At 51.6% G+C, this 17,500-nt stretch overlaps 2 protein-coding genes across 5 annotated transcripts in view; one reads left to right on the top strand and one right to left on the bottom strand.

The window, feature by feature from the left end:
* The window catches only part of cyp17a2 (cytochrome P450, family 17, subfamily A, polypeptide 2), a gene marked incomplete at both ends in the record, with an annotated part of 7,012 nt that extends 1,501 nt beyond the window's left edge, over positions 1 to 5,511 (top strand). Inside the window, 9 exons of the mRNA XM_083936846.1 lie at positions 63 to 172; positions 733 to 853; positions 1,458 to 1,596; positions 1,692 to 1,921; positions 2,002 to 2,088; positions 3,033 to 3,251; positions 3,409 to 3,578; positions 5,047 to 5,150; positions 5,246 to 5,511. Of these exons, the coding sequence (XP_083792972.1) occupies positions 63 to 172; positions 733 to 853; positions 1,458 to 1,596; positions 1,692 to 1,921; positions 2,002 to 2,088; positions 3,033 to 3,251; positions 3,409 to 3,578; positions 5,047 to 5,150; positions 5,246 to 5,511 (1,446 nt within the window). The remainder of the gene's footprint in view (positions 1 to 62; positions 173 to 732; positions 854 to 1,457; positions 1,597 to 1,691; positions 1,922 to 2,001; positions 2,089 to 3,032; positions 3,252 to 3,408; positions 3,579 to 5,046; positions 5,151 to 5,245) is intronic.
* A 1,176-nt stretch (positions 5,512 to 6,687) lies between these two features.
* The window catches only part of LOC310964435 (uncharacterized protein), a 12,136-nt gene continuing 1,323 nt past the window's right edge, over positions 6,688 to 17,500 (bottom strand). The window contains exons 2-7 of one of the 4 annotated variants that reach the window (XR_014593735.1): positions 17,023 to 17,500; positions 16,536 to 16,697; positions 16,239 to 16,443; positions 7,976 to 15,097; positions 7,766 to 7,795; positions 6,688 to 7,195 (exon numbers count right to left, since the gene is read on the bottom strand). The exon at positions 17,023 to 17,500 is cut by the window's right edge and continues 152 nt beyond it. Coding sequence is in view for 1 of the 4 variants with exons in the window: in XM_083937566.1 (XP_083793692.1) it covers positions 12,961 to 15,097; positions 16,239 to 16,443; positions 16,536 to 16,697; positions 17,023 to 17,167 (2,649 nt within the window). In the remaining 3 variants the exon portion in view is untranslated. Of the gene's footprint in view, positions 15,098 to 16,238; positions 16,444 to 16,535; positions 16,698 to 17,022 lie in introns of all 4 variants that reach the window. The other 3 variants (XR_014593733.1, XR_014593734.1, XM_083937566.1) reach the window with 3 other exon arrangements.

The following is a 17,500-nucleotide window of genomic DNA, read 5'->3' as shown; positions in this document are numbered from 1 at the left end:
TCTCCGTCACTGCGGTGGTCGTCTTCTTCCTGATCACGCGGAAACCCGGACCTCCTCCTCAGGGCGCTCAGGGCTCCATCCCCTGCCTGCCCCGGCTCCCCTGGCTGGGCAGCCTCCCCTGGCTGCGGGGAGGCCTCCCCCCACACCTCCTCTTCACCCAGCTGGCACGCAGGTGAGACGTGGTTCTGGTCCTGGAGGACGGGTGAGACATGTGTCTGGTCCTGGGGGATAGGTGAGACGTGTGTCTGGTCCTGGAGGACAGGTGAGACGTGGGTCTGGTCCTGGAGGACGGGTGAGACGTGTGTCTGGTCCTGGAGGACGGGTGAGACATGTGTCTGGTCCTGGAGGACAGGTGAGACGTGGGTCTGGTCCTGGAGGACGGGTGAGACGTGTGTCTGGTCCTGGAGGACGGGTGAGACATGTGTCTGGTCCTGGAGGACGGGTGAGACGTGTGTCTGGTCCTGGAGGACGGGTGAGACGTGTGTCTGGTCCTGGAGGACGGGTGAGACGTGTGTCTGGTCCTGGAGGATGGGTGAGACGTGTGTCGGGTCCTGGAGGACGGGTGAGACGTGTGTCTGGTCCTAGATTATGGGTGAGACATGTGTCTGGTCCTAGATTATGGGTGAGACATGTCTCTGGGCCTGGAGGACGGGTGAGACGTGTGTCGGGTCCTGGAGGACGGGTGATAGGACTCGTTTGTGTCAGAAGGACTTGTTCATTTGTGTGTTTCAGGTACGGGTCTGTGTTTGCTCTCTACCTCGGTCCTCACTACACTGTGGTGGTTAACGACCACGAACACACAAGAGAGGTTCTTCTGCAGAGAGGGAGGGACTTCTCTGGACGCCCCAGCATGGTGAGACATTGAGACATGGGGGGACAGTGAGACGTGGGGAGATAGTGAGACATGGGGGGCCAGTGAGACAGTGGGAGACAGTGAGACATGGGGAGACAGTGAGACAGGGGGGGACAGTGAGACGTGGGGAGACAGTGAGACGTGGGGGGACAGTGAGACGTGGGGAGACAGTGAGACGTGGGGAGACAGTGAGACATGGGGAGACAGTGAGACATGGGGAGACAGTGAGACGTGGGGAGACAGTGAGACATGGGGAGACAGTGAGACATGGGGAGACAGTGAGACGTGGGGAGACAGTGAGACGTGGGGAGACAGTGAGACGTGGGGAGACAGTGAGACATGGGGAGACAGTGAGACATGGGGAGACAGTGAGACGTGGGGAGACAGTGAGACATGGGGAGACAGTGAGACGTGGGGAGACAGTGAGACAGTGGGGGACAGTGAGACGTGGGGAGACAGTGAGACAGTGGGGGACAGTGAGACGTGGGGAGACAGTGAGACATGGGGAGACAGTGAGACATGGGGAGACAGTGAGACGTGGGGAGACAGTGAGACGTGGGGAGACAGTGAGACATGGTGAGACACCGTTCATCCTTGTGTGCAGGTGACCACCGATCTGTTGACCCGAGGAGGTAAAGACATCGCGTTTTCAGACTTCACTCCTCTCTGGAAGTTACACCGTCGCCTCGTCCACAACTCCTTCACTCTGTTCGGAGAAGGAACCAGCCGGCTGCAGGACATCGGTAGTCTGCTCCGTCCGTCCATCTGTCCATCCGTGCTTCTGCTGCTGTAAGAGAAAAAAGCCATAGCCTTCCTTTTGTGTCCCATGTGTCTCCAGTTCTGTCCTCAGTGGACAGTCTGTGTGCCGAGCTGCTGTCAGGTGGGGGGCGTTGCTTCGACCCGTCTGCTGCGGTGACCAGGGCCGTCACCAACGTCGTGTGCACGCTGGTGTTCGGCTCCACCTACCGCCACGGTGACGCTGAACTGCAGGAGGTGATCCGGTACAACGATGGCATCGTGCAGACGATAGCCAGAGGAGGACTGGTGGACATCTACCCCTGGATGAAGGTTCATTCATCGTCCTCACTCTTATGCAGAGTGGTCTTTATAAAGACGTTCAGAGCCCTCAGTCTGTCTCTGTCCTGCAGGTCTTTCCTAACAAGAGTCTCAGTAAACTGAAGGACTGCATCACCATCAGAGACCGACTGCTATCACGCAAACTGGAGGAGCACAAGGTAACGTACCAATACACCAGGTCAGGCTTCTGGAGCTTTTCCCTCCAACTGTCCAACCATCCCTTCAACCGCCCCTTCAACCAACTCTGCAACCATCCCTTCAACCGTCTCTTAATCCGTCTCTTCACCCAACCCTTCAACAATCCCTTCAACTTCCCCTTCAACCAATTCTGCAACCATCCCTTCAACCGTCTCTCCAGCCGTCTCTCCAACGGTCCCTTCAACCGCTCCTTCAACCCTCCTTTCAACCATCCCTCCAGCCATCCCTTCACTTGCCCCTTCAACCACCCCTTCAACCATCCCTCCAATTCCCTCCAACCATCCCTTTAACCGTCCCTCTGAATCCCTCCAACCACTCCTCCAACCGCCCCTTCAACCGCCCCTTCAACCGCCCCTTCAACCGCCCCTCCAAGTGTCCCTCCAACCACTCCTTCAACCTCTCCTCCAACCGCCCCTTCAACCACCCCTTCAACCGCCCCTTTAACAGCCCCTCCAACCGCCCCTTTAACCTCTCCTCCAACCGCCCCTTCAACCACCCCTTTAACCGCCCCTTCAACCGCCCCTTCAACAGCCCCTTCAACCGCCCCTTCAACCGCCCCTTCAACAGCCCCTTCAACCGCCCCTTTAACCGCCCCTTTAACCGCCCCTTTAACCGCCCCTTTAACTTTACAGAGCAAAGAAAGAAGTCCGGTGACAAAGTGTAAAGGAGGTGGGGTTTTATGGATGGGTCCATCAATCACAGGACATTCACCTTTTTTGACTTCTACGATCTTTTCCTAAACCTAACATAACTGTTGCAACCTTTATCTTTAGGTATGAGGACGTGTTGATGTGCTGTAATGTAGGAACTGGGTCCCATTATCAAATCAAATCATGTCATCGTCTTTCAAGACTTTTTGGGGCCAAGACCTAAAAACCAAATCACTTCTGTGAGTTGTATCCAGGCCTCGCTGTGTGACGGTGACCCTCGTGACCTTATGGATGCCTTGCTCAAGGGCAAGGTGGAAGGTGGGCGGGGAAGTCAGAAGTCCTCCGGGTCTGAGGAGGAGATGATAACGGACGACCATGTCCTGATGACGGCGGCGGAGGCTTTTGGAGCTGGCGTGGAGACAACGTCCACCACGCTGCTGTGGATCCTGGCCTACCTGCTGCACCACCCCGAGGTACAGATGACGCCTTCTGGCTGTGTTTCCGCTTCCATGTCAGTGTTTTAATACCTTAACCTAACAGACAAACAGAATCTGAGTACTTCCTCCATCACTTCTGTGGTTCTTGACTATAAACAATCGTCCCCGCCACTGTTCCCCGCCTCCCTTTCAGGTGCAGGAGCGTGTGCAGAGGGAGCTGGACGAGCACGTGGGCAGCGAGCGAGCAGTGCGCGTGTCGGACCGCGGCCGGCTGCCGTACCTAGACTGCGTCATCAACGAGGGCATGAGGATCCGGCCCGTCAGCCCTGTGCTGATCCCCCACACCGCCATGACCGACAGCAGGTGATCTAACACCTGAAACACAGCATTCCTCTAGGAGCATAAACGTGTGCTAAAGTGTCCTCTAGGAGCATAAACGTGTGCTAAAGTGTCCTCTAGGAGCATAAATGTGTGTTAAAGTGTCCTCTAGGAGCATAAACGTGTGTTAAAGTGTCCTCTAGGAGCATAAACGTGTGTTAAAGTGTCCTCTAGGAGCATAAACGTGTGCTAAAGTGTCCTCTAGGAGCATAAACGTGTGTTAAAGTGTCCTCTAGGAGCATAAACGTGTGCTAAAGTGTCCTCTAGAAGCATAAACGTGTGTTAAAGTGTCCTCTAGGAGCATAAACGTGTGTTAAAGTGTCCTCTAGGAGCATAAACGTGTGTTAAAGTGTCCTCTAGCAGCCTAAACGTGTGTTAAAGTGTCCTCTAGGAGCCTAAACGTGTGCTAAAGTGTCCTCTAGGAGCATAAACGTGTGCTAAAGTGTCCTCTAGGAGCATAAACGTGTGTTAAAGTGTCCTCTAGGAGCATAAACGTGTGCTAAAGTGTCCTCTAGGAGCATAAACGTGTGCTAAAGTGTCCTCTAGGAGCATAAACGTGTGTTAAAGTGTCCTCTAGGAGCATAAACGTGTGCTAAAGTGTCCTCTAGGAGCATAAACGTGTGTTAAAGTGTCCTCTAGGAGCATAAACGTGTGCTAAAGTGTCCTCTAGGAGCATAAACGTGTGTTAAAGTGTCCTCTAGGAGCATAAACGTGTGTTAAAGTGTCCTCTAGGAGCATAAACGTGTGTTAAAGTGTCCTCTAGCAGCCTAAACGTGTGTTAAAGTGTCCTCTAGGAGCCTAAACGTGTGCTAAAGTGTCCTCTAGGAGCATAAACGTGTGCTAAAGTGTCCTCTAGGAGCATAAACGTGTGTTAAAGTGTCCTCTAGGAGCATAAACGTGTGCTAAAGTGTCCTCTAGGAGCATAAACGTGTGCTAAAGTGTCCTCTAGGAGCATAAACGTGTGTTAAAGTGTCCTCTAGGAGCATAAACGCGTGTTAAAGTGTCCTCTAGGAGCCTAAACGTGTGCTAAAGTGTCCTCTAGGAGCATAAACGCGTGTTAAAGTGTCCTCTAGGAGCATAAACGTGTGCTAAAGTGTCCTCTAGGAGCATAAACGTGTGCTAAAGTGTCCTCTAGGAGCATAAACGTGTGTTAAAGTGTCCTCTAGGAGTATAAACGTGTGTTAAAGTGTCCTCTAGGAGCATAAACATGTGTTAAAGTGTCCTCTAGGAGCATAAACATGTGTTAAAGTGTCCTCTAGGAGCATAAACGTGAGTAAAGTGTCCTCTAGGAGCATAAACGTGTGTTAGAGTGTCCTCTAGGTGCATAAACGTGTGCTAAAGTGTCCTCTAGGAGTCTAAATGTGTGTTAAAGTGTCCTCTAGGAGCATAAACGTGAGTAAAGTTAATATTTGTTCACTGCAGCCATTTGAAACTTGTGCGTTCTCTCTCGTAGTATTGGACGTCACGCTGTCAGACGGGGGACTCGTGTTTTAGTCAACATGTGGTCGATTCACCACGACCCCGACCACTGGGACAAACCCGACCTGTTCAACCCAGGTACACACACACACACACACACACACAGACACACACACACACACACACTTTCAAAAGGGCACCTGAACACACCACCGCCCTGCTTTCCTCTCCAGATCGTTTCCTTGACGACCAGGGTCGGCGGGTCACTCCCTCCTGTTTCCTGCCGTTCGGGGCGGGACCTCGGGTCTGCGTCGGCGAATCGTTGGCCAGGCTGGAGCTCTTTCTCTTCCTGTCCTCTCTGCTCCAGCGAATGAGCTTCACGCAGCCGGACGGGGCCCCTCCGCCCAACCTGCAGGGGCGGCTGGGCGTGGTCTTGCAGCCGTTACCTTATAAGGTCGTTGTCACTCCAAGGGCGGGGTGGGAGGGCGGAGCCAAGTGAACCAAATTTACATGATCTACATAGGCGCTAACAGACCGGGGAACATCAGACCCTATGTTAAGAAAAGGGTCTAAGTGGGGACCATGGACCCGGGTCACATACAGGCGCTCCGCTCCCTCTGCAGGCCAGCATGAACTCACAGTTAGCAAACACATGCTAATGCTAAGCTAGCCCCAGACTGCACTCGTTTGCAGCTTCATGCTAACGCTTTGCTAGCTCCTTTTTAAATCAACATGGAATCAGAAACAATATCTCATCTCATCTTCAGCCTCTGATCCTGGATCAGGTCTCAGGGGCAGCAGCTCCAGCCTCTGATCCTGGATCAGGTCTCAGGGGCAGCAGCTCCAGCCTCTGGTCCTGGATCAGGTCTCAGGGGCAGCAGCTCCAGCCTCTGATCCTGGATCAGGTCTCAGGGGCAGCAGCTCCAGCCTCTGATCCTGGATCAGGTCTCAGGGGCAGCAGCTCCAGCCTCTGATCCTGGATCAGGTCTCAGGGGCAGCAGCTCCAGCCTCTGATCCTGGATCAGGTCTCAGGGGCAGCAGCTCCAGCCTCTGGTCCTGGATCAGGTCTCTGGGGCAGCAGCTCCAGCCTCTGATCCTGGATCAGGTCTCAGGGGCAGCAGCTCCAGCCTCTGATCCTGGATCAGGTCTCAGGCGCAGCAGCTCCAGCAGGGACCCCAAACTTCCCTTTCCTGGGCCACATTAACCAGCTCTAACTGGGGGATCCTGAGGCGTTCCCAGGCCAGTGTGGAGATCTAATCTCTCCACCTGGTCCTGGGTCTTCCCCGAGGCCTCCTCCCAGCTGGACGTGCCTGGAACACCTCCCTAGGGAGGCGCCCAGGGTTCATCCAGACCAGATGATCCTGAACCACCTCAACTGGCTCCTTTCAGAAACAATTAAAGTCGTTAAAGTTACAGAGAATCATGATGAAATCAAATTTAGTCTGAGCTGCGACGGTTTAAGACGTGTTACATGAATAAAAGTGAGTTTTACAATTAAAATGAAATAATAATTATGATTGTATTAAAAAGTCCAGGCCATGTGGAGTTTGATTTGACATTATAAGAGTTTTTAAATCAATAAATAATTAATTATTAATGGTGTTTTTGTCTTGTTGTACGAAGGGAGACACACACACACACACACACACACACACACGGCGTAGATTTGACAGTTTTATTCAGTATATCTTCACACACTTTTAGAACAGGCTGGTTTAGTTAGGTCACACACACACACACACACACACACACACACACACACACTCACTATTTCATTTAGTATCACTAATAATTAGCATCGTTACCATGGTAATATTAAGACCCGTCTCTCCTGTGCTTCCTTGGACTCCTCCGTCAGACACTCATGCAAACAGGAAGCAGAGCAGAGACGAGGAGATGAAACGCTCTTTAGACCGAGGGAGGGCCCCGACATAAGACCGAGGGAGGGCCCCGACATAAAAAAGGAACAAATTAACTCATCTGTCAAACACCACAGCTGAACCACGAGAGGGGGTCCAAGAGACGTCTACTGAGTCCAGAGTCCTCTAAAGCTTTGACTGGGTTCACATTTCAATCCAGATTGGTTATTGGACCTGGTCCTTTACCCGTCTGGGTTAGTTGGACCTGGTCTTTTCCTGTCTGGGTTAGTTGGACCTGGTCTTTACGGTCTAGGATAGTTGGACCTGGTCTTTTCCTGTCTGGGTTAGTTGGACCTGGTCTTTTCCTGTCTGGGTTAGTTGGACCTGGTCTTTTCCTGTCTGGGTTAGTTGGACCTGGTCTTTACCTATCTGGGTAAGTTGGACCTGGTGTTTTCCAGTCTGGGTTAGTTGGACCTGGTCTTCTCCTGTCTAGGTTAGTTGGACCTGGTCTTTACCTATCTGGGTAAGTTGGACCTGGTCTTTTCCTGTCTAGGTTAGTGGGACCTGGTCTTTTCCTGTCTAGGTTAGTTGGACCTGGTCTTTTCCAGTCTGGGTTAGTTGGACCTGGTCTTTTCCTGTCTAGGTTAGTTGGACCTGGTCTTTTCCAGTCTGGGTTAGTTGGACCTGGTCTTTTCCAGTCTGGGTTATTTGGACCTGGTCTTTTCCAGTCTGGGTTAGTTGGACCTGGTCTTTTCCTGTCTGGGTTAGTTGGACCTGGTCATTTCCAGTCTGGGTCAGTTGGACCTGGTCTTCTCCTGTCTAGGTTGGTTGGACCTGGTCTTTTCCAGTCTGGGTCAGTTGGACCTGGTCTTTTCCAGTCTGGGTTAGTTGGACCTGGTCTTTTCCGGTCTGGGTCAGTTGGACCTGGTCTTTTCCAGTCTGGGTCAGTTGGACCTGGTCTTTTCCTGTCTGGGTTAGTTGGACCTGGTCATTTCCTGTCTGGGTTAGTTGGACCTGGTCTTCTCCTGTCTAGGTTGGTTGGACCTGGTCTTCTCCTGTCTAGGTTAGTTGGACCTGGTCTTTTCCTGTCTAGGTTAGTTGGACCTGGTCTTCTCCAGTCTGGGTCAGTTGAATCCAGTCAGAGTGGACCTGTTTTTGAACTCGTTTGTGTCGTGTTCACCTACGTTTGTCCTGGTTTGACTCAAAGGATTTCTAAACAAAAGGAGACGGGGTTTCCGAAGGTTCTGCCAGCCCCTACCATCAGCCTCGTGCACAGGGAGACCATCTGAAAACCTGACCCCTAAATGCCTCACAGCACCAGAAGTGTTGACATCTTCAGTGTAACAAACTCCAGGGATTGAACCCCCAACCTTGGCAGTGCTGGTACCTTCCTTCGTTGAAAGGAGCTCAATATTATCTCATCTCATCTTCAGCCTCTGATCCTGGATCAGGTCTCAGGGGCAGCAGCTCCAGGAGGGGACCCCAAACTTCCCTTTCCCGAGCCACATTAACCAGCTCTAACTGGGGGATCCTGAGGCGTTCCCAGGCCAGTGTGGAGATCTAATCTCTCCACCTGGTCCTGGGTCTTCCCCGAGGCCTCCTCCCAGCTGGACGTGCCTGGAACACCTCCCTAGGGAGGCGCCCAGGGGGCATCCTTACCAGATGATCCTGAACCACCTCAACTGGCTCCTTTCAACACAAAGTAGCAGCGGCTCTACTCCGAGTTCCTCACGGATGCTGAACTTCTCCCCCTCTCTCTAAGGGAGACTCCAGACCCCCTCCTGAGGAAACACACTTCACACGCTTGGACCTGGACCTGGTTCTTTGGGTCCTGACCTGGACCTGGTTCTTTGGGTCCTGACCCAGCTTTCAGGACCACAGGTGAGGGTAGGAACCAGGACTGAGCGGTAGATCCAGAGCTTTGCCTTCCTCAGCTCTCCTTTGGTCACAACGGTGCGGTAGAGCGACTGCAGCACCGCCCCCGCTGCTCCGATTCTCCGGCCAAACTCACGCTCCATCGTCCCCTCACTCGTGAACAAGATCACGAGGTACTTGAACTCCTTCACTTTGGGGTCAGGACTCATTCCTGGTTAATTTGTAGATCATTCTTTCTCTGGCCACTAGCGTCTTTATCTGATTTTGCTTTGGAAGTCATTGTAGGTGAAAATGAATTCCACCAAAACGACACCGTCCCGTCCGCGTGTAACCTCCCAGACGATGTCGACCTGGTACTGTGAGGACATTTGGATAAGACCTCAGATGAACGGGCGGATGTCAGCCGTGTTTTCCTCTACGAGGCTGATCTCAGAGCTGCAGAACCTTTGGGAACTTGAGCTACAACAGACAGATTTCAGACAACATTTCTCCAGTCACTCGGGTCGAAAGTCCACACCCACACAGAGCGAGAACAGCTCTATCTAATGCTAAGTAGTAACAGTTGTCAAGTAGAAATGGCACTCTGTAACCATGGAGATATATAACCTTATTAGTTCAGGTAAACAAAAAACACCATCAACCACAACATCAACGGATCGGTATCACCCTTGAGCTTCTCTCGAGGAGGTCATCCAGCCTCTACAGACTCTGGAGGGGTCTCTCCTGGACCTTTATCTGAGGCGGATCCCCATCAGAGAATCCGCTCGAGCTCCCCGAAGTCCACATCTGCTCAAATTCCAGATTCCTATATCTGTGAATTTAGCCGCAAAAGGTTTAAAAAACAAAAGTCTGGATCGTGTTTGTATCCGTCTGTGTGTGAATCCAATCTTGTGCACGTTGGTTTCCAAACTGGCCGAGGAGACACCTGGAAAACCTCCAGCTGTCAATCACAGTCAGCTCTGTTGCTGCCATTGTAATCACGTTGCGTCCCTTCTGTGGCAGGACATTGCTTTTGTCATATTGAGGTCCAACATAGATTTGTCCATCATGGGCATCCATCATGGGCATCCATATGGGGCGCTGTGTCAGCAAAGTCCTACCCATCCTCCTTTGCAGCGAATGGATAGTGAAGTCCATGGAGTCTGTGTTGTAATGCAGCATGGACACAGGGTTTAACAAGCGTCATATTCAAGGTCTTTACATCAGAGACCGAGACAATCACCTCCGCGGTCGACTCAAGCTCCTGCGGCTTTACTTTCTAAGACGTGTTCCCACGTTCGGGTACAATCGGATGTCACTGCACTCTCTCTCTCTCATTGGCTAAAGGTCAGAATTTACTCTTTTCCAACACGTTCCAGCGTCTGGTTTGGACCAACACACATTAGTGACACTTTCCAACACAGCTCACATAAACAGCTGTAAACAAAACAAGTGCACTTTGTCGGAGCAGGCGCCATTTTGAGTCCCGATGACGTGGGACGACGTTCTGCTGTGAACATGTGGTGCATTTGTTGTCGAAACAGGATTTTGAAAAGTGTTTGATGAAATTAATACAAATATTTTCGTATAAAAGTACAACAAAATGTGATTAATATGACATGGACAAGCTATTTGACTTGACGTCTCTACACTACGGTTAAAAAGTGTCACGCATGTGTGATGGCACGCCTGCGTGAAGCGTGTTGGAAACGCGTTACACTGCTGTCGTTGGGTGAAAACCTCACATCTCCAGGGCGCTGACGAGGAAAAGTTTGATTTCCTGACGCATTTTTAGGCCAAAGTGAGATTTGACACCTAAACTGGAGGTTTTTACCAAACTATGACGATACATCGCTTTGCTATCAACAAGCAGCTGTCCTGGGGGGGGGGGGGGGTACTAACACACGGATGCTTGCTGAAAAATATTGCTCTTCACTAATTACAGACTCTACGGTGGTTGGAAATACTACACTCGCTATCATTGACAAAATATACTCTAGCTTCAGGTCTTTCTCTCACAAAATATCAATATCGACCGTCCATCAATCTGAAAGTGTACGAAACATCAATTTGTTACAACAACGGCCTGAAAATAAATCCTAAGTTACTGAGGGCGCACTCACACTGTTCCTCCGTCCCGTGCCCCGTGCTTTAGGGTCCTTGTCCCCCCTCCAGGCCCGTTTGTACTCACACTACCTGGGCCTCGGAGAATGCTTCTTGCTGCCTATACGTCATCACGCCGTAACACGTCACACGCATTGATGACGTCATGGCGATGCGTGGCTTTGTTTCCAGATCTTTCCGTAGACCTCGGAGTTTTTGTGCGTCTTGTCGACTGTTTTTGAATCTTTTCATCGACCAAATCTGCAGTAAACACTCCACCTCCGCATCACACCAACGTGAACCTTTCACCGCCATTGTTTGAAATGTCCGCGCATGGCCCCTCCTTCTTTTTTCTACGTCCCAACAGGCGCACAGGAAATTACCTCAGAACCGCCGTAGGCCTCGTGCTCGTACACGTGCGCATGCTCGTGCTCGTACATGTGCACACGTGCTTTACTAAAGCCCACCTCTCCCAAACGGGCCGTGGACGGCAAGCGTGCCGCTCCTAGACGTGGTACGGTTGCACTCACACTGGTCAAAGGAACCAGACTTTAGCCGTGACACATGCTGGGGCCCGGTGCGGAAGGACAGTGTGAGTGCGCCCTCATTCTCCAATAATTTGAACAGGATTGAGGTTACTGTCACTTTAAGGCCCTAAACGAGCTCCACACGGTGATTTTTGTAGTGAGATGTAAACGTATTGATCGCTCTGAATGGTTTAAACGTGAGGGGTCTATGAATGGAGAGATGCACAAAGTGAAATTCAGAGTTTAGACTGAACGTCTTGTTGCATCTGAGCTCAGATTCAGAGAAAAAGACAAAGAGGGGAACGATGACGTGTCCCCGTCTCTGTTGTTTGGTGCTTTGTTTCTGTCTAAAAGTGCCCATTGTTTATTCCTGTTTATGCAAAAGCTTTATTTCTGTCAAACCACTGACGCACAGAAGACCCACTGATCCATCCGCCCTGAGACCTTCCTTACAGGCGTAAGTTGCCTTGAAAACATCAAATCTGAGAAAGTGTCTCTCCCTTTTCAGAATCTACCCTCCTAATTCTGTTCTCCTGACAGACTTCTCCATCCAAACGTCCCCTCCGATGAGTGAATCAGTCTCCCTCTGTCAGTCAGAGTGAATCATCCTCCCACATCACTCAATCTTCATTTCCAAAAACGGCCAATTTGTCCCCGGCACGTTTCCAATCCTCCGTCATCGCCTGAGACGAGCACGGTGTTTTTTTTTGGTGACAGACGTAAGAAAGAAAACGTTATTTCTGTCGTGTGGTGACTGTGTCCATGTGGGACAGACGCTAGCTAAGGGAAAGAGTCCCACGTTTAGGGCGAGCATTCACGTCATTGGACAACACAAGATGGTTGTATATCTGCAGGATTGGTTAAAAATACTGTAGATGGACGTTTAGGACTATATTTAATAAATCACGACTGTTGGTGTCAATAACAGGCCAACAGAAGGAGCAATGAGCTAATGAGCTAATGAGCTAATGAGCTAACCAAAGGCACAGTGGAATAAGATCAGTAGTGAGTGAATATGGATGAATCAATGTGTGTTTAAAGGAGTAATCCAACTGTCACCTTCCCAAACAGACTTCTCTTGTTGGACTCTTCACTCTGACTGAGGATCTGCAGACAAACCACAACAAGCTGCTTCAGCTAGCTCTCGCTTCACAGCCACTGCTTCATAAACAGCACTCTTCAGTTACATAATGGTGGAGTGGCAAATGTCTCTTTGTGTAAACTGTAAAACTGTTGGGATCAAAATGAGGAAGTGTCTCAATATTTCCTGACATTGAGCAAACTGCTGACAACACTTGTGCAGTGCAGCAGTGGTTGGATGTTTTAAACCGTGGACGCAATCTGAGTAAATCTGCACTAGCCGTGCTCAAACTTCCAAACCATGTTGCAATGAGCTAACGCTTCCTGTTGCGACACCTACGCTGGTCTGACAAACTACTGAGTGACTCCTAATGTGACATTACTGATCCACAATTACAATCATCTGTGTTCAAAGCCTCCTCAGGTACCCGACAATCTCAAAAAAACAGTTTTAAGGGCTGACGTCATCAATAACTTCATCCCTCCCCTGAACGACGAACGGTTTGATCTACCCGCTGCCGTCAATCACGCGGTCTCCATGACGATGACGACCTTGCCACTGTCCTCTGGCGTTGGCGTCGCGGTGGAGGAGTTACCCAGTATGAGTCCTTCCGCTGTGGTGATCTGACCTCTGCCGGGGCAGTCCACGCTGTCATGGAGGTCAGTGTTTCCACCACCTTTTTTATCTTTTTCCCCTCCTCCTCCTCCTCCTCCTCTCCTGCCATCCGCCTCGCTTTCCCCCTCCTCCTCCTCCTCTTCCTCCTCTTCTTCTTCCTCTTCTACCCGACACCTGCACACCTCGATGCCAGAGTCACCGGTAAGTCGCCGATGTCTATACTGGCTCTCGTCGGCTCCCATGTCCTCGTCTTCATCGTCGTCATTGTCCTCATCCTTGTCCTCCTCTCCTTCCTCCCAGCTAGGAGGTCCCGGTTCAAAGACGTCCACGCAGGGGGAGAAGAGAGTCTGTTTTGGAGGGGACTGAGTCGCACGAGGCGAGGGCGAGAGTGAGGATGCGTGGCCTGGGGAAGCTCCACCTTTGTTGGACTGGTGTAGAGCAGTGAGGGGGTCCAGGAGTAAAGCTGGGGTCGAGAGGGAAGGTGAGGACAGAGCTGGAGGGGCGGGGAGGGAAGTGGGAGAAGCAAAAGATGGGGCTGCAAGGGGGGACAGAGAGGGAGTGAAAGAAGATGCAGACTCTATTGTTATGGCTGGGCAGGAAGAGGAGGAGGATGAAGGTGTTGGCAACTTGAGCACTGGGGCTTGAGCAAACATTGCACCTGCTGTAGAACCAAGACCAGAGCACAGTCCAGATCCAGAACTTAAACCAGCCTGGACATTTGCTGGCAATGGACTCATAAGCTCTGACGACTGAGACAGGACAAGAGAAGGACCTGAATCGGCCGGCACTGCTGCTGGTTCTAGGCAAGATACAAGACAAGCAACAGACCCTGGTTGTTGGGGCAATCCTGGCGTTGGGTTTGGAGGAACCAGGACTAGACCTGACCCAAGTGACAGTTCTGGAGTCTGGCTATGGGCTAATATCTCTGGAGCAAGGGTAAGGTTTGACGGTACTAGAATTGGGTCCGTTATTTTTGGTTGTAGGTTTGGCACTAGGGTTAGGTTTGAAGGAACCAGGTCTAGAGCTTGAGTAAGGTTTGTAAGTATTGGATCTGAAAAGGGGCTGAGGTTTGTGGGTACTGGTTCTGGAACTTGTGTCAAATCTGTGGGTCCTGGGGAAGTATCTTGGGTCAGGTTTGAAAGTGCTGGTTCCGGAGCTTGGGTCAGGTTTGAAAGTACTGGGGCAGGATCTTGGGTCGGGTTTGAAAGTACTGGTTCTGGAACTTGGGTCAGGTTTGAAAGTACTGGGGCAGGATCTTGGGTCTGGTTTGAAGGTGCCAGGATTGGCACAAGGCTAGGATTTGGGTCTGAGGTTGGGAGACTAGCAGAGCTTGCTATCAGGGCCAAAGGTCTTCCAACATCTGGGGATGGTACTGAGGGTGGGCTACTTGGTGCATCCGCTGTATCAAAAGTTCTTGTTAGATCGAGTGTTTGGGGGGTTGTGGGGCTGTCAGAAGTGTCAGCTGTTGGGGTAGAAGGCCCTGACATCGAGGTGTTTGTCGGGGCAGGGGTCGTTTCGGGACCCTCAGTTGGACCATCAATGCTTATTATTTGGATGGAGGGGAGAGTTGTGTCAACAACACTTGGACTAGGGAGTGTAACCGACATACCGGTGCTGACTATTGAGGCACTCGGTGCTGCGTCCAGCTGTTGCTTTACAGGAGATGTAGTAACAAGAGGAAGATCCACCTCTGAGCCAGGAGAAGGCAGAGACTGAGGGGAGGCCGCCCTGGTGACAACCGCCACAGTCACAGCCTGGTGAGGAACCGACGAGTCCTTGGCAACGAGTTCCTTCGCTCCAGCAGTGTCTTCATCACCGATGTCGATGGCCACTGTGGCAACTACTCCATTAGCAACCAACCGCGTCTCATTTACCTCCAAACAGGTTGCCGCAGCGGTGATGGTCTCCATGGTGACATCAAAAGTGAGGGGCGGGGCCTCACTGGGTGTGGTGGCGTGGCTTGTGTCAGTCTCATATGTGACGGGTGCGGATAGGGAGGAGCTACATGGAGAGGAGGGGCAGCAGGAGTCGCAGGAACAGCTGGAGCTACGGGTAAGATGCACAATTATTATTAATTTAAATTTATGGAAACATCTTCCTAGTGTAATTCATCCTTACAACAATAACACACATCAAATTGTTCATCTCATTACAAAGAAACTTACAATTTTTGTTCAATAAAGTAGTCAGTGGTCAGGAGTCAAAAATGGTAGCATCAGTGCTCGTGACAACAATAGTACCATAGTCTAAAGGCTCATTCTGCTCTACGTCAGACACGCATACGGTTACGGACGCAGCCTTCTGTGCGTCCTCTGCGTCCGTCTCCTCCGTATTTCTGTGCGTATCCTGAAAGCTGACGGATGCGTACAGGAGCAAACGCTGCAGTACCACCTGAAATCATGGGGGCAGTGTCGAGCACCGTGAACATCAGGAGCGAGCGAGTCATCGAAGCCCCGACGGACGTCCTGAAACACTGAGAGAGACGTCGGTCGTCACTTTGTCTCATCCGTCAAACCAACGTGTGGAATTCTCCGTCCACACTCTGGGACGTCTTTAGTGTCTCACACACCACCGCCGTCTACAACGCTGCCGCCATTTTGACTCAGGACGCTTCTCTCCTCCATCGCCTCCATCTTCGTTTGGATCAACGTCCGTTCAACGTAAAGGAGCAAGAAAGCATGAGGACAGAGACGAGGAGGACCAGGAGAACGCACGTCTGTGTTCACACACGGAGCAGGAACCAGGAGAACGCACGTCTGTGTTCACACACGGAGCAGGAACCAGGAGAACACACGTCTGTGTTCACACACGGAGCAGGAACCAGGAGAACGCACGTCTGTGTTCACACACGGAGCAGGAACCAGGAGAACACACGTCTGTGTTCACACACGGAGCAGGAACCAGGAGAACACACGTCTGTGTTCACACACGGAGCAGGAACCAGGAGAACACACGTCTCTGTTCACACACGAAATGGGAGCATAAACGAGCCTTAACCAGTAGTAGCAGCAGAAGTGCTAATAGTAGCAACACCAGTAGCCTCAGTAGTCGTATCACTGGTATTAACAAAGGTCGTCACAGATACCAGTACTCCCAGTAATAGGCTTGTTCCCTGTGGTGCAGGTGCTGCTCATAGTTGCCGTAGCATTAGCGCCAGTACTCCCAATAGCATTAGCAGCATTGTTACCTGTTGTCGGAGCTCAGGGAGGAGGGACCATCGCTGAGCGGCCGGTGCAACAGGGGGTCGTGCTGCGTCAGCAGGTGGGGCTCGGCAGTGCGGGGGGGCTGCGGGTAACGTGGGGTGGTGAACACGGAGCTGTAGGGCGGAGGAGGAGTGGAGGGTTGAGCCGCCACCTCCTCGTAGGACGGCAGCTTCAGAGACGCCAGGAAACCTTAGGGCAGAAGAGGGAAGCGAGGTTAGAGCAGAGGAGTTGGGGATATAGACCCGTCCCCTCTGAGACTGAGGCTGACGCAGGTGTCTTACTGAGGTCCAGCATGGAGGAGGGGTAGGAGTTGGCTCCATGGTAGGCCAGCAGGCTGATCTCTCTCTGTCTCTGCTGCTGCTGAACTCTCAGTTTGGCTCGACGGTGCCGGTACGCACAGCAGCAGCTGAAGAGGATGAGGACGGTCCACAGCAGCCAGAACCCTGAAAACATCGTCACAGCGTTACGACACAAACACTTCAGCGGCTACAACTCCAGAGACTCCAGAGCCCGGGAACATCTGTGGGTCTTTCTAGTCATGTGTCGCTCAGTGCTGCGTTGTTGTTTGGTTGTAGGTCTGGTGAGGTGAGCTGAGGCCAGGCTAGCATCTTATTAGAGCCACTAAACAAAGGTATTATGACAAACACGACAAGATGAACTAATTAAGCTGAACACAAACAGCACCATTAAAAAAGATAGTTACATTTAAAGTGCAGCTTTCTACTGATACTCTCATGATGACAATAAAGGACACTACAGCCAACTTACACCAGAGTTCGTAGTAGTAGGTGCAGCAGCCGGTCTCTCCGCAGCAGTGTCCCGTCTCACACAGGTATCCTCCGTTAGCGTTGGCCCCGGGGCAGTACCGCGGTCTCCCCAGCAGGGGCAGGCTGCCACCGGAGTGGTACTCCATCGCACCCCTGCTCTTCCTGGAACTAGCCCCGCGCCACTGCTATCTGCTCGCAACGAGCCGCTGACAAGCTGTGAGCTCGCCAAACACGTGACCCCGGCTGGAGTCCAACTACATTTTAGTTTCCGACTAAACTTTATTTCTGAATTGTGTTTAGTTCGGATCCGACGGCTGAGCTAGCTGTGAGTCGCTACAAAACAAAGCTAAGCTACATTTTCAGAGCAGCTGAGATTCTTGAGATGAGGATTACTGCAAGACCATGAAGAGGGGGGTCCAAGTCAGAACCAGAACCTGGAGCACTGTCCCCCTGAAGCCCCTGCAGAAGTCAAGCTAACA

The sequence above is a fragment of the Echiichthys vipera genome, assembly GCF_963691815.1.
Source record: "Echiichthys vipera genome assembly, chromosome: 22".
NCBI lineage: Eukaryota > Metazoa > Chordata > Actinopteri > Perciformes > Trachinidae > Echiichthys > Echiichthys vipera.
The sequence above is the reverse complement of the archived record's forward strand: the minus strand, read 5'-3'. Positions and strand labels throughout refer to the sequence as shown.